The sequence below is a fragment of the Podarcis gaigeae genome (genome assembly GCF_964106915.1).
Source record: "Podarcis gaigeae genome assembly, chromosome: 16".
NCBI classification, from domain to species: domain Eukaryota; kingdom Metazoa; phylum Chordata; class Lepidosauria; order Squamata; family Lacertidae; genus Podarcis; species Podarcis gaigeae.
In genome coordinates, this window is record NC_139693.1 from 14,649,811 (window position 1) to 14,663,399 (window position 13,589).

The 13,589-nt window shown below is 49.3% G+C and overlaps 1 protein-coding gene across 1 annotated transcript; it reads left to right on the forward strand.

Moving 5' to 3' along the window:
• Positions 1-274: 274 nt before the first annotated feature.
• Positions 275-12,914, forward strand: OVOL1 (ovo like transcriptional repressor 1). Its single transcript, XM_083716555.1, has 4 exons — positions 275-939; positions 10,519-10,709; positions 11,063-11,249; positions 12,134-12,914. The coding sequence occupies exons 1-4, from the start codon at positions 840-842 to the stop codon at positions 12,430-12,432; spliced, it is 777 nt and encodes a 258-aa protein (XP_083572681.1). The 5' UTR covers positions 275-839; the 3' UTR covers positions 12,433-12,914.
• The last annotated feature ends 675 nt before the right edge of the window (positions 12,915-13,589 follow it).

Consider the following 13,589-nt stretch of genomic DNA (forward strand, 5'->3'; position numbering starts at 1 on the left):
AACCGAATTGCCCCACCCTCCAAAAAAAGAAAATGAAATGTGTGCGTGGGGGAACAACAGCCAAACCCAGGCGCCATCCTGGAAAATCGTGGGTGCTTTAAGCACCCGCCCCCTCCTTCCCCCTCTCAAACCGGTTTGGCAGCCAGGTAACAAAAGGTAAGGACACCGTTATTTCCAAACGCATGCGCCATCCCCACCACACCCCCAAACATCTGATCTAATTAGAGGCAAGGAGAGGGACGAGTTTTGCTGGAGTCTCTCATTCTCCTGGCGCAAACAGCCGAACTCGCGTCTCGTTGGGGTGGAGGAAAAAGCATCTCTCTCCCCCCCCCCCCCACCAACAGCGAATTCCACCGCCAGCGCGCAACTAGCCGCTGCCCAGACGAGGTGGAGGTGGAAAAGAGACGGCGAAGTGCGAGGGACTTAACCTGCCCGCCTCGCCGGCTCCCTCCCACCTTGCTCGCTGTACCTTGACCCTCCGAGTTCAGCCCGGCGCGCCAAAGACGAACCGGCTCGCGGGGACGGGCGAAACTGAGCGGCTTTGGAACGTTCGGCGCGCGGGCGTTCCATCCGTAGAACGCCGGGAAACATTTTTTTGTCTTTCTGAACGTTCCATCCGCAGAACGTCGGGAAACTTTTTTTGTCTCAACGTTCCATGGGCGCCCGTTAATAACGAAAACTAATAGGGCTTTTTTTTTTTTTTTTTGCTTTGTTTTGTCTTGAAGTAGCGGGGGAAGAGGAAGTGGGCCAGGAGTAAGGAAAAGAGGCCATTTTTTTGGGAGTAGCGGGGGGTTTATTTATTTTTTAATTTTTTAAGCGCTCACCAAAACAATTTAAAGATGCCCAGAGCTTTCCTCGTGAAGAAAACTTGCGTTTCTACCGGCAAGAGGAATTGGAGCGAACTTCCCGATGAAGAAAGAGGCGAGATTTACGTCCCAGGTGAGTCTTGGAGGAGAGGGATCTGGAGTGCGGCGAAACGGCTTTAGAATGAAAAAAACCTTTGCTTTCGAGCAAGTTTTAAATTTTATTTATTGATTTATTATTTGATTTTTTAAAAAGAAACTTGGTTTAGAGATTAAAATTGCCTCCGGGGTGGGGGGAGGAAAGGGGAGGACGGAACCAGGTGGCGCATAACGGCCACCATCGTTGGAGGGCAAACTTACGGGCTCCTTCGGGGCTCCGGTGCATTCCGGAGAGGCTCGGATCCCCACCCACTTCGTTTCCTGGAGGGAGGAGGGGGGTGTCTGAGGGGAAACTGGGAGGAAGGGGGAGCGCGGTGGGTGAGGGGGAGGAGGAGCAGGAGGAGATCATAACTCCGTTCCCCATGAATCACCTCCAGGCAAAACAAGGGAATCGCTGCCTTACTCATGGCAACTCCCACACAGACCTTTTCTCGGAGCGGATCGCACCTGCGCGGCGCGCCGGGCCATCCAGACCGGCCGCTCGCCTGAGAATGCTGGGAAAGGGCAGTTATGCGCGACATGGCTCTGCTCGACCGGAGCGTGCGGCGTTTAAACACGCCGGCGAAGGGGCTGGTTGGTTGGCCGGGAAGATCGAGGCGCAAAGAGTGGCGGCGGCGGCGCCTTTTCTAGGATGGGATTGGGCGCTGCGGACGCCGCTCTTGCTGCTCCCACGCTAATTAAACAAATGCAAACAAGCAAATTTAGAAGTTAGTTAAAGCCTCGCTTCGTGCTACGGATTGAGGTGTCAGTGTTTCTGCCAGCACTGTCCGCTGATTTGGGATTAAACGATCTGAATTTTTTAAAAGGCATAAACATTTGAGTTTCTGCAATATTTTCATAATAATAATAATAATGATGATGATGATAATAATAAACAATAATATAATATTAATTAAAAAAAAACATAGACGACTAATTTGGCAGCCTAGGGCTGTATCCAACTGAGTCAAGTGCTGGATTTACGTATAAACTAATCAAGCTATAGATTAGGGACCTACTCACTTGGGGGCCCCCAAAAAAATTAAATAAAAAAACCCTTTCCAAAAAGAAAAAAAACATTTCCAAAATATAAGATAAAAAAGACAAATAAAATAAAACCTACATACAGCAACAGTGTTTTATGTTGTGTAGGCTCCTATGTTGTAAGCAATGGGCCCCCAATCATTTTATGTTAGAGCTTCATAATTATTTCACTATTAATATACTACTTCTTAATTGTATTTCAGTTCAACAATTACTTTGATAAAATACACATTTTGTTATGTGCAAATGGCTTTAGATACCTGTTAGGTCCATAAATTACCATACAGCATATATTCAACACAAAAAAGTGACAATTTGTTCAGTGGCGTAGCGTGGGTTGTCAGCACCCGGGGCAAGGCAAGTAATTTGCGCCCCCTAACCCGTGGATTTGCGCCCCCTAACCCGTGGATTTGCGCCCCCTAACCCGTGGATTTGCGCCCCCTAACCTGTGGATTTGCGCCCCCTAACCCTACCCCCCAGATGTTGCGCCCGGTGCAGCCGGCCCCCCCTGCATCCCCACGCTACGCCACTGAATTTGTTGTTGACAAAGGACAGCTGGGCATATAAAGGGCCCCATTACCTTTAGCAGCTTAGGGCCTCATCAAACCTAAATCCGGCCCTGAACTGAGTCCTGCTTGGAGTAAACCCACTGAAACCAACGGCCCTACTCCTTTCCTTAATACAGGGTCCAGAACGATAGTTAGTGCAGTAACTACTGGGTGTCACTTCGCTTCAGGGAGCAAGCAACAAAGAGGAAGAAACTGCATCTTGACTTTCCCCTCTAATTACTCTGCACTTGCGCCCTAGACCAGTGTTTTCGGCCTTGGTCCCCCAGTTTCTGTTGGACTACAACTCCCATCAAGCACAGCCAGCTTAGCCAATTGTTAGGGTTGGTGGGACTTGTAGTCCGGCAACATCCAAGTTGCACCCAAGGTTAAAGAACGCTGCTACATGCTTGTCACTACATTTTACTTCCAATAATTATAGGCCACTTTTCACCACAGCGTGTCACCACCAATAAAACAATTGATCAGGTAATCCTGTGTTGAAAACGAAAACTTCAGACAAGATTGTGGGGGCGGGGGGGAACCATAAACAGGCATAGTACAACTTGCTTGAAATTGTTTTTGAAGCGGAAAGGTCTTAGTCAAGCTCAACTCGGGAGGGAGGGAGTTCTGCAGAACTGGGTCCATAGAACTGAATGCTCTGTTCCTGGTGGATACGATGAGCTTCTCATCTGAGACCACAAACAGAAACGCCACAAGAAGATTTCATTGATAGGGCAGGAGGCTAAGGGATCAGGTGGTCCTGAGGTTATCCTGGACCCAAGTTTGTAAGTTAATAGAAGAACCCTGAACTTGATGCAACCACATTACTGTATGAGATCATTTCCTTAAGGGTAGCTCTGCCAGGCTCTGTACACACCATATATTTAAAGCACATCCCGCCCCCCCAAATATCCTGGGAACGCTAGCTTTTTAAGGCTGCTGGGAACTGTAGTTTTGTGGGGGGTAAACTACAGTTCCCAGGAATCTTTGCAGTACGTGTGCTTTAAACATATGGTGTGTGCACAGCTTTAGTCTGTGGTAACAGCAGGACGCAGGTGGCGCTGTGGGCTAAAGCCTCAGCGCCTAGGACTTGCCGATCGAAAGGTCGGCGGTTCGAACCCCCGCGGCGGGGTGCGTTCCTGTCGTTCGGTCCCAGCGCCTGCCAACCTAGCAGTTCGAAAGCACCCCCGGGTGCAAGTAGATAAATAGGGACCGCTTACCAGCGGGAAGGTAAACGGCGTTTCCGTGTGCGGCTCTGGCTCGCCAGAGCAGCGATGTCACGCTGGCCACGTGACCCGGAAGTGTCTGCGGACAGCGCTGGCCCCTGGCCTCTTAAGTGAGATGGGCGCACAACCCCAGAGTCTGTCAAGACTGGCCCGTATGGGCAGGGGTACCTTTACCTTTTACCTTTAACAGCAGTCTTGTGACATCTTCAAAAACAAGCACATTTATTACAGCAATACGGTGGTGTGGTTAAGTAATTTTACAGTCTGGTTACATGGGGAGGGTGCCCCATCTTAAGACAGTAATGTGTGTTCCTTGACTGTCTTTGGAATGTGGCAAGCCAGCCCTTCGGTGTGGGGTTTTTTTGGGGGGGGGTATTCCTGGTTATTCTACTGAGTGGGGACCTGGGCTTCTCCCCCTAATGGCCCTACTTGTGGCATAGGTTTTGCAACTCACACTTTGCTTTGATGAGATGCATGCTGCATAATCCTCTATTGGCAGGTGCATATACAGTGGTACCTCGGGTTAAGTACTTAATTCCTTCCGGAGGTCCGTTCTTAACCTGAAACTGTTCTTAACCTGAAGCACCACTTTTGCTAATGGGGCCTCCTGCTGCCGCTGCGCCACCGGAGCACAATTTCTGTTCTCATCCTGAAGCAAAGTTCTTAACCCGAGGTACTATTTCTGGGTTAGCGGAATGTGTAACCTGAAGCGTATGTAACCTGAAACGTATGTAACCCAAGGTACCACTGTACACTGTACGGGGTAGTGGGAGAATCTTGAGGTGTGTAAGAGACAGAATCATAGCATTGGCAGGGATGGCGAGGGTGATCTTGTCCAACCCCCTTCAATCTTTTGTCCAATTCGGGGCTCGAACCCACAACCTTTAGATTAAGAGTCTCATGCTCTACCAATGGAACATAAGAAGAGCCTGACTGCTGCTGGATCAAGTCAAAAGCCCATCCAGCCCAGCCTCCAGTGGCCAGCCCCCAGTGACTGGTATTCAGTGGTAGACTGCCCCTGACTTTGGAGGTTCCATTTGGCTATTGGGGCTATGAGGCCACAGAGAGCAGCAAGGTGGTCATGAAGAGAGCGGGGTGGTGGTGGTGGCACCTGGCTTGGTGATGGAGGGGGAGCCCAAAGGAATTAGGCGGACGCCTGGCGCTCTGCTCGTAAACCTCCCTGTCTGTCTTGGCAAGCATCACAGGGCCTGACTTGAGAGTCTGTAATTAGCTTTTAATTAATCACGCTGGAAGCCTGCTCCTGGTTTCCTCAATAGATTCCAATGTGCTGACATGGGGAAAAGAATTCCACTGGTTCCTGCTGGCCCTCTGCTGAGGACCAAAAGGAAAACAGCCTGCCTTTCATCTGTCTGTAAGCTGTATTAGTTCACTAGCAAAGTGTTTCCGCGGGGAGTCTGGGTTAAAGATAACAGGAGGGAAATTGAGGCTGAGACACACAATTACTTTGCTATATCCTGAATATCCTGCCTTCTCTTCAAGGAGCTCAAACTAGTGCACATGATGTAGTATGGGGGGGGGGGCTGATTAGAGTGTTGGCTTAGGACCTGAGAGACCACGGTTCGAATCCCCACTCAGCCATGACACTTGCTGAGGTGACCTTGGGCCAGTTGCTGTCTTTCAGCCTAACCTACCTCACAGGGTTGTTGTGTGAATAAACTGGGGGACAGCCATGCACACCACCTTGAAACCTCTGCCATGAAAATAAAATATCCGCCTCTCCCTGTGAGGAAGTTGTGTGCTTCATGGCTAAATAGGCACTGGAACCCAATCTTTGGGGTCCTAGTCTGACACTCTAACCACTAGGCCATGCTGCCTCTCCTCCCACTACCTCTTTTGAGGTAGCTTGGGTGGAGTCACTCCCTCTCTTGAGGGTGGTCTGTAGCCTTCCTTCAGAGGTTGTTGGAGAACAACCACCATCAGCCGTAGCGGAGTTCGAATCTCACCACAGCCGCAGGCTGTTCAGTTTCCTCCTTCCTGATCTCGATTGCAAGCTCTCTGGGGCAGAGGCCTGTGTTTGTGCCTCTGCTTCTCTACAAACAGCCACACTGTGCTTTCTCTAAGTCCCACATTCTGACGCTCCATCCCACTCTACTGAAATTGTGTCACATACTAGTGTGTCCAAGAAAGTGAACCTGGGGCAGAGCTATGCAGATTAAGGTCTAGGGCTGGGGAAAGTTACTGGGCCACCAGTGATGAGGATATTTGATCTAGCCCCCTCCCCAATTACAGCTAATGATGATAATAATAATAATAATAATAATAATAATAATAATAATTAAGGTCTAGGGCTGGGGAAAGTTACTGGGCCACCAGTGATGAGGATATTTGATCTAGCCCCCTCCCCAATTACAGCTAATGATGATAATAATAATAATAATAATAATAATAATAATAATAATAATAATAAATTATTATTATTATTATTTAGTATTTCTACCCCGCCGATCGGACTGGGTTACCCCAACCACTCTGGGCGGCTTCCAATATATATAAAAACATAATCAAACCATACCCTCCAACATTTCTCTGATGAAAATAGGGACGTCCTATTCCATAATGATAATTTTACCATTTATAAACCCACACATCTTACTGGGCTGGCCCAGCCACTCTGGGCAGCTTCCAACATAAATAAAAACAGTGCTTTTTTCTAAAAAAAACAACAACATATTTAAGGGTACTCTCAATTTCCCACTCGTATTGAAATATTGTCCCTCAATGAGGCCAGACTTAGGTTCACAAAAGGTTTAGGGGTATGAGTACCCCTGCATCCCCCCAGAAAAAAGTACTGTATAAAAACATAATAAAACATTAAACATTTTTTAAAAATTCCCCTATATATGATTGCCTTCAGATGGCTCAGTGGTCGGATAACTCCATACCCTCCAACATTTCTCCAATGAAAATAGAGGCATCCTGAGGAAAAGTGGAATATTCCGGGATCAAATAAGAAACCGGGACGTGTTCTCTAAATCAGGGACATCCCTGGAAAATAGGGGCACTTGGTGGGTCTGTAAAACATTACACGTTAAAAAGCTTTCCTATACAGGGCTGCCTTCAGATGTCTTCTTAAGGTTATATAGTTATCTCCCTGATATCTGCTGGGAGGGCATTCGACGGGGTCGGTGCCACTACCAAGAAGGCCCTGTTCCATTCCCCCCCTACAGTGCCAGGCTGGAGACCCTCTGGCCTGCCAGATGTGGCTGGACTCCAATGCCCATCAGCCCCAGCCAGCATAGCCAGTGGCCAGGAATGATGGGAGTTGTAGTCCTGGCAAGATCTGGTGGGCCACTGAATAGAGCAGGCATGTTGCCTGGGGGAGAGCGTGATGAGTGTAAGGAGCCCAAAACACCTGGAAGGGCATCAAGTTGGGGAAAGGGTGCTAAACTAATGCGCTGTCAGGGAGGACGCTGTGACGATGAGGTTAAAAACTACTTTCCGCCGCTGGCATTGGGTGCCTTGGCCCTTCCTGCTGGTGTTCCCACAGGGGAGACCAACGTGTCCCAGTCACACAGTCCCCTTTTCATAACACTGGGTACTTTGCTAGTCACAGCAGCAAGATGCTATAACTAATTGTTCTAGTTGTGCATATTGGGGGGTTCTGCGAAAGAAGCACTCTGTACCTGCTCAGAGACACTAAGAAATTCCTTTTTTTTTAAAAAAAAGGAAAAAAAGCGGAGGATCTGGAGAGCATGGTTATTTTATTTTACTATTCTTTTTATATCCCACCTTTTCTCCAAAGAGCTCAATGTGGTGTTGAGCTGAGGTCCCTTTGCCCCCCCCAAGAAAACTATTTGAGGAGGCTGCCCCCCCCCAGTTGATGGGCATTGTTGTTCAAATGGTGTGTGTGTGCTGCATCTTCTGATCGCTGCAGCGTAGGGCTTACCTGCCCCCCCAATATTTTAATCAAGTTGGCACCCCTGGATGACATTCACAGTTCTCCCCCTCTCTGTTTTATCCTCACAACAACCCTATGAGGGAGGTTAGGCTGAGAGACAGTGAGTGGCTCAAGGTCTCCCAGTGACTTTCACGGCTGAGCAGGGATTTGAACCCTGGTCTCAGGTCCCAGTATAACCCTCTGGCCTCTCTGCCTTGCTACATCCCCCCCCCCTCCATTGATGACCACACTTCTCTCCTTTTTTTGGAACTTTGAAAAATAGCAGCTTTGATTGTGGCTCAGTTGGAACCCTGGTTCAGCTCTGTGCCAGGTGGTACAATGCCTCTGAGCACGTGCAGAGGTGCTGAGTAACTGCAGCCAGCCCTGATACATATATCTGCAATTAATATAGGGGGTGGGTGGGAAGGAAGAGAGGTGACTTTCCAGGGAGATTTAAGTTCCAGACCCTCCTTTCAAATTGCAACTGCTTTGGAACAAAACAGTTTCATCAAACTCTTTTTAATTAAAGAAGGAGGGGGGAGGAGGAACACCCTGACAAATTTGACAGGCTTCAAATAGCTTGCCAGTTCACTCCGGGCTCCTTGATGGATAAATCAAAATGAAACTTAATACTGTTTCCGTGCGAAGAAAGTGGCTCAAAGAAAATGTGCGGAGATTTTTCTTTTTAAAAAAGTTTGGTACAAATGGGTTCTCCAAGCTGCAAGGTGTATCTGAAACTTTGCTTTTACTTAAGTTTTTCCCCCTTTTAATATAATTATCGTTGATCAGCCCCATTTTGGCTACTGATCAGCCTTTGGCTGGCCATTGATCAGCCCTTTTCTGCAGACCCTGTGAGGAGGGCTTGGGCATCCTTTCTCTCCACGTTGCCTTTTGAGCCTGGCTTGTTGTGTCCTGAGCCTTTTGTGACTCCCACTTGGCCGCTGCCTAGTGCTGAGGTGTTCTTTCTCTTTCCAACGGAGCCGAGAAGAACGGGAAGGCCGGGAAGATGTGCTTCCAGTTGGTTGGAGGGCGATTGCGACATGTGCCCTCCCACCCCGCTTCCCCCCCAGGCAGGTGACAGGAGATGGAATGGTGGCGCCGGCCCGGAAACGCTTAATTAACAACCTGGGCTGGGTCGGACTTTCCAATAACATCCCGGTTAACCGGTTCTGAGCTGTTTACTTGCTGTTACAGCTGACCCTGGCTGGTGAGAATGATAGTGGAAGGGAAAGGGGGTCAGTTCTGGTGGTGGGATGGAGAAGGGAACCCCGTGACATTTTCAGTTGTGTTCCTGTAATGAGGACTAGCGCCTTGGGGTGGGGGGAGATGGGTGTTACGTGTTATTCTACGCTTCCTGTCTCTGTGTGTTTTCAGTGTTGCATCCACTTACTCCACTCCTTAATTAGCCACTTAATTAAAAGTTAGGCTATGTACACCTTTAAAGCACATTCAGAGCACATTCATTCCCCCTCAAAGAACACTGGCCATAGTAGTTTGTTAAGGGAGGCTGGGAATTGTAACTCTGTGTGTGTGTGTGTGTGTGTGGCATGGGGAACTACAGTACCCAGAATTCTTTGAGGGAAAGGATGTACTTCAAATGTGTTTTAAAGATATAGTGTTTACATGGCCTTAGTTTTAGGGCAGGGTTGAGGAAGCCTTTTGCATGTTCTCGGAGCCCAGCTCGCATTGGCCCTAGCCAGCATGGCCAATGTCCATTTTTTATTATTTTTATTTATTTTTATTAGATTTATATATACCACCCTTCATCGAAAGATCTCAGGACGGTTCACAAGATAAAAACACAAGAAAAAACCACAAATAAATAGTCAAAACAGAAGCAACAAAACAGTAACCCTCCTTCCCACAAACACATTTAAAATACTGTATTTTTTGCACCATAACTCTCACTTTTTTCCTCCTTGAAAGTTTGTTATGGAGGAAATGCCTACGGGTGGCATGCCTACGGATTTTCCTCCTCTAAAACCTACTTGCGTGTTATGGTCGGGTGCGTGTTATAGAGCAAAAAATACGGCACTTTAGAATATTCATTGGGGATAATGGGAGTTGTCGTTGCGGTGGCATGGGCCACAGGTTCCCCATCTCTGATTTAAGTATTAAGTGAACACATATTGTAATCCTGTACCCCCTTACCTGTAAATAACCCCATTGAATTCAATGGAACTAAAGAGTGGGGAACCTGCAGCCCTTTCTGGTGTTCTTTGACTCTGTCTCCGACCAATCCCAGCGAGCCTGGCCAATGGTCCAGCAACATGTCATGGATGTTCTAGGTGAGATCCCTGCATTGCAGGAGGTTTGACTTGATGCCCCTTGGGCTGTGTTAGAAATTAGCCAGGCGCATTTTGCTACTGGTGTGGGTCCAATTGCGACTAGCTGGAGATTTCTGGGCACCAGGTTGGTGACCACAGTTTAGAAGCCTTAATACATGGAGACCCAAGTTTGGGAAACCTTGACCAGGGGGGACAAGATGGCACTTCTCAGATCCTTGAAGGCCTGTTGCAGCAGTGATCCTATTGGGGCATCCACTGTGAATGCTGGGCTGGATGCATCGTGACTGTTTCTATGTTCTTGTACCAGTGGAAGTGACCACTCGCCAGTGTGGTGTAGTGGTTAAGAGTGATAGACTCGTAATCTGGGGAACCGGGTTCGCTTCCCCGCTCCTCCATATGCAGCTGCTGGGTGACCTTGGGCTAGTCACACTTCTCTGAAGTCTCTCAGTCCCACTCACCTCACAGAGTGTTTGTTGTGGGGGAGGAAGGGAAAGGAGAATGTTAGCCGCTTTGAGACTCCTTCAGGTAGTGATAAAGCGGGATATCAAATCCAAACTCTTTCCCACCTTGCAGTCTCCTTGGGCGGCTATGCCCTGTGGAAGGATCTGGAGCCTTCGGTGGCCGAGCCGCCATCGTACCCGATGCCTTTGGACATGACGATACGGAGCTCCACCTACACAGCCGCCCAGCCCCATTGCACAGCCCAGGTCCCAAGTGGGGTGCATCAGGATGAAGAGCCGGGGTTCTTGCACCCCAAGATCAAGGTATGAGCTTGATAAGAGAGGGAGATCTCCTATGTTTGAAGGGATTTCAGGTAGCTGCTAGTGGGGAGGGTATGTTAGAAATTAGCAAGGCGCCAGGCGCGTTTTGCACCTGGCTTCCGGCCATTTGCAACCAAGTGAAGATTCCTGGGCTCCAGGAAGGCGCCTGACATCTCCACCATCTGGAGGAGTATGCATGGGGATCCTTGGATCTTGACTGTTTTCACACACTAATACTCCATCCTATAGAATTCTTTTTTATCTGCACAATCTGAGGGCAGCTGCCTGTGCCCTCCTCTGGCTCCATGTGGGCAAGTGAGTCTCACAAAGCCTCTTCCACCGTATTTTCTCTGCAGGTGACGCAAGGCGACGGCCCTGGGGAGCAGTTCTCCTGCCCCTACTGCAAGAAGGGCTTCTCCTACCAGCGCATGCTGAACCGCCACTTGAAATGCCACAGTCAGGTGAAGCGCCACCTCTGCCCCTACTGCAACAAGGGCTTCAATGACACCTTTGACCTCAAGCGCCATGTCCGGACGCACACAGGTGAGCTGTGGTCCTCTCTTACTTGAGAGCAGAGTTGACGCAGGCTGGTGAAGAAACACAGGTGTCTCCACCTCCTGCTGCGACAAGCTCCTCTCCCCACTGGTCTCCCAGGACCAGGAGAGGCGTGAAACAGGAGGAGCAAAATCAGGCATGCTGGCGTAGTCTCAGATTCCATGGGGAAAACTCTGGAGAGGTGTAGACTTAGGCAGCTGCAGGAAGGAGGGGACCTTTAGTCTCAGCAACTGCCTCATAGGGGCAAGACCTACCGGAGAGAGCTGCTCCACTAGGTCTTGCCCCCATGGAGTTGCTTACTCTTCTCTACTATGCAGCAGTGATTCATTTATGGATCTGCCCTAGTTCAGTAGCAGCTGCAAAAGCACCACACCCTTCTGAGTCCACGTAAAAGTGCTCAGCTTTTTGCAGCAGTTACTGATCTGCCTGCCCAAAGACGAATGAGAGGGGGTGCCAGCCCAAGAAGAAGGTGCTTTAATACCATTTGGAAAGTTGAAATGGAGCACATTCTACTCTTGTAAGAAACAGGTCTTTCAGTGTGCCAGCACCTGTACTTTGGAACTCCCCGCCTATTGATCTCAGGCAGGCGCCTTCCCTGTGCCCTTTTCAACGCCTGCTAAAATTGTTTTTGTATATGCAAGCCTGTCTGGACATGTATGAGCTGTCATGTGTTTCCATCTGGTTTTTAGCTTGTCATTGATTTTAATTAACTTTTTTTTAAAAAAAAGCGTTTAACTCTTTTTCTGATAATCTCATTGTTTCAAACAACACATTCAAGCTTTCCGATTGCACTGTTTCTCCCGCCCAAATGCCTCTGTGTTTTGTGTCCACCGGTGCACTAAAAAAAAACTTTTGTTTCCCACTCCTTGCAGGCGTCCGCCCTTACAAATGCGACCTCTGCGACAAGGCTTTCACCCAGCGCTGCTCGCTGGAGTCTCACCTGAAGAAGATCCACGGGGTGCAGCAGAGCTACGCCTACAAAGAGCGCCGCGCCAAGCTGTACGTCTGCGAGGAGTGCGGCTCCACGGCCGACAGCCAGGAAAGCCACTTGCGCCACCTCCAGGAACGCCATCCTGACAGCCCGCTGCTGCGCAAGGCCACACGCAAGACGGCTGCTGCTGTCCACGCCGGCGCTGCGCCCACTCTGCTGCAGGGGGGGCCTTGCCTCTGAAATGTGCGCCTGAGTGTTCTCACACGGGTGGGGAGGGAGTGCCTGTCCCTGTCCCGCGATCCTCTGGCACCCCTCTTCTGCCCTCCGTGCCCCCACCCCCTCTGGCAAGCACAACCCTCTTCCTAGCTCAGGGATTCTCAAAACTTCTTATGCTGGTGTCTCTCCAAGTGGGAGACAGGGCTGACATTTTTATTTTGAATCACGGCACAGAGCGAGAGGGAAAAGGAGAAGAGACTATGTTGGAAGTATGAAGTCAAATGTCCTTTTTTCCTCTGGGAGGAAGGAGCCGGAAAGCGAAACCCAGAGCGTGAACTCAAAGTGGTTTTCAGGCCCAGGAACGAGACTTTTCCAGTTGCTGCCTTCAATTTTTCCAAGGACCTTACCTCCAAAAACCCAGTTATTTGGAGGGAATGGAAGGGGGAGGTTGGCTGTGTGGGCAGTGGTGTAGCGTGGGTGGCTAGTGCCCGGGACCACGTGGAGGGAGTGGGTGGGTGGGAGGGAAATAGATGGAGTACACATGCGTATTCAACTACCTAATGGTGTCCACGTCACCCAAGAAATCGCAGCTGCAGAGTTGCTGTCCGGAGAGGTCACTTCCTGGTTTGCATGGAGAAGCTGTTTTCAACTGAGCCCAGCAACAGAAGTGCAAAGCTGTATTGAGGCAGCACTGGGTGTTGAAATTTTGTGCCCCTAACAATTTTGCACCCGGGGCAATCGCCCCAGTGGTACACACACACACACACACACACACACACACACACACACACACACAATGCCAATGTGTATGCCTCAGCCCTAGGACTTTGCATTGTTCTTCAGAGTGATGCTAAGAGTGCCTTAAGGAAACCCCTCTTAAGACAGGGTTGGGGAAGCTGGGGGGGGGGGGGTCCTTGAGATGTTGTTGGACCCCAACTCCCATCAGCCCCAGGTCACCGAGTTCAGAGGTCAGGGAGTCCAGCAACCTTTGGGGTGCCACAAATTCCTCATTCCTGTGATCTCATGGGTTTTGTAAAAATGAAAAAGCATACCCTTAGTAGAGTAGTAGATAGTGCAGGAAAGGGCTTCTTTCTTTGCACAATGGTCATATAATCATGGAAGGGACCTCAGAGGCCTTCTAGCTCAGCCCCCAGTGCAGAAAAAGTGCTGCTACAGCATTC

Excerpts from the sequence above, each read along its gene's own strand:
- OVOL1 (XM_083716555.1), top strand. The coding sequence starts at position 840 with ATGCCCAGAGCTTTCCTCGTGAAGAAAACTTGCGTTTCTACCGGCAAG. Across the intron at positions 940-10,518 it reads AGGCGAGATTTACGTCCCAG|TCTCCTTGGGCGGCTATGCC; the intron begins GTGAGTCTTGGA and ends CCCACCTTGCAG. Across the intron at positions 10,710-11,062 it reads TCTTGCACCCCAAGATCAAG|GTGACGCAAGGCGACGGCCC; the intron begins GTATGAGCTTGA and ends TTTTCTCTGCAG.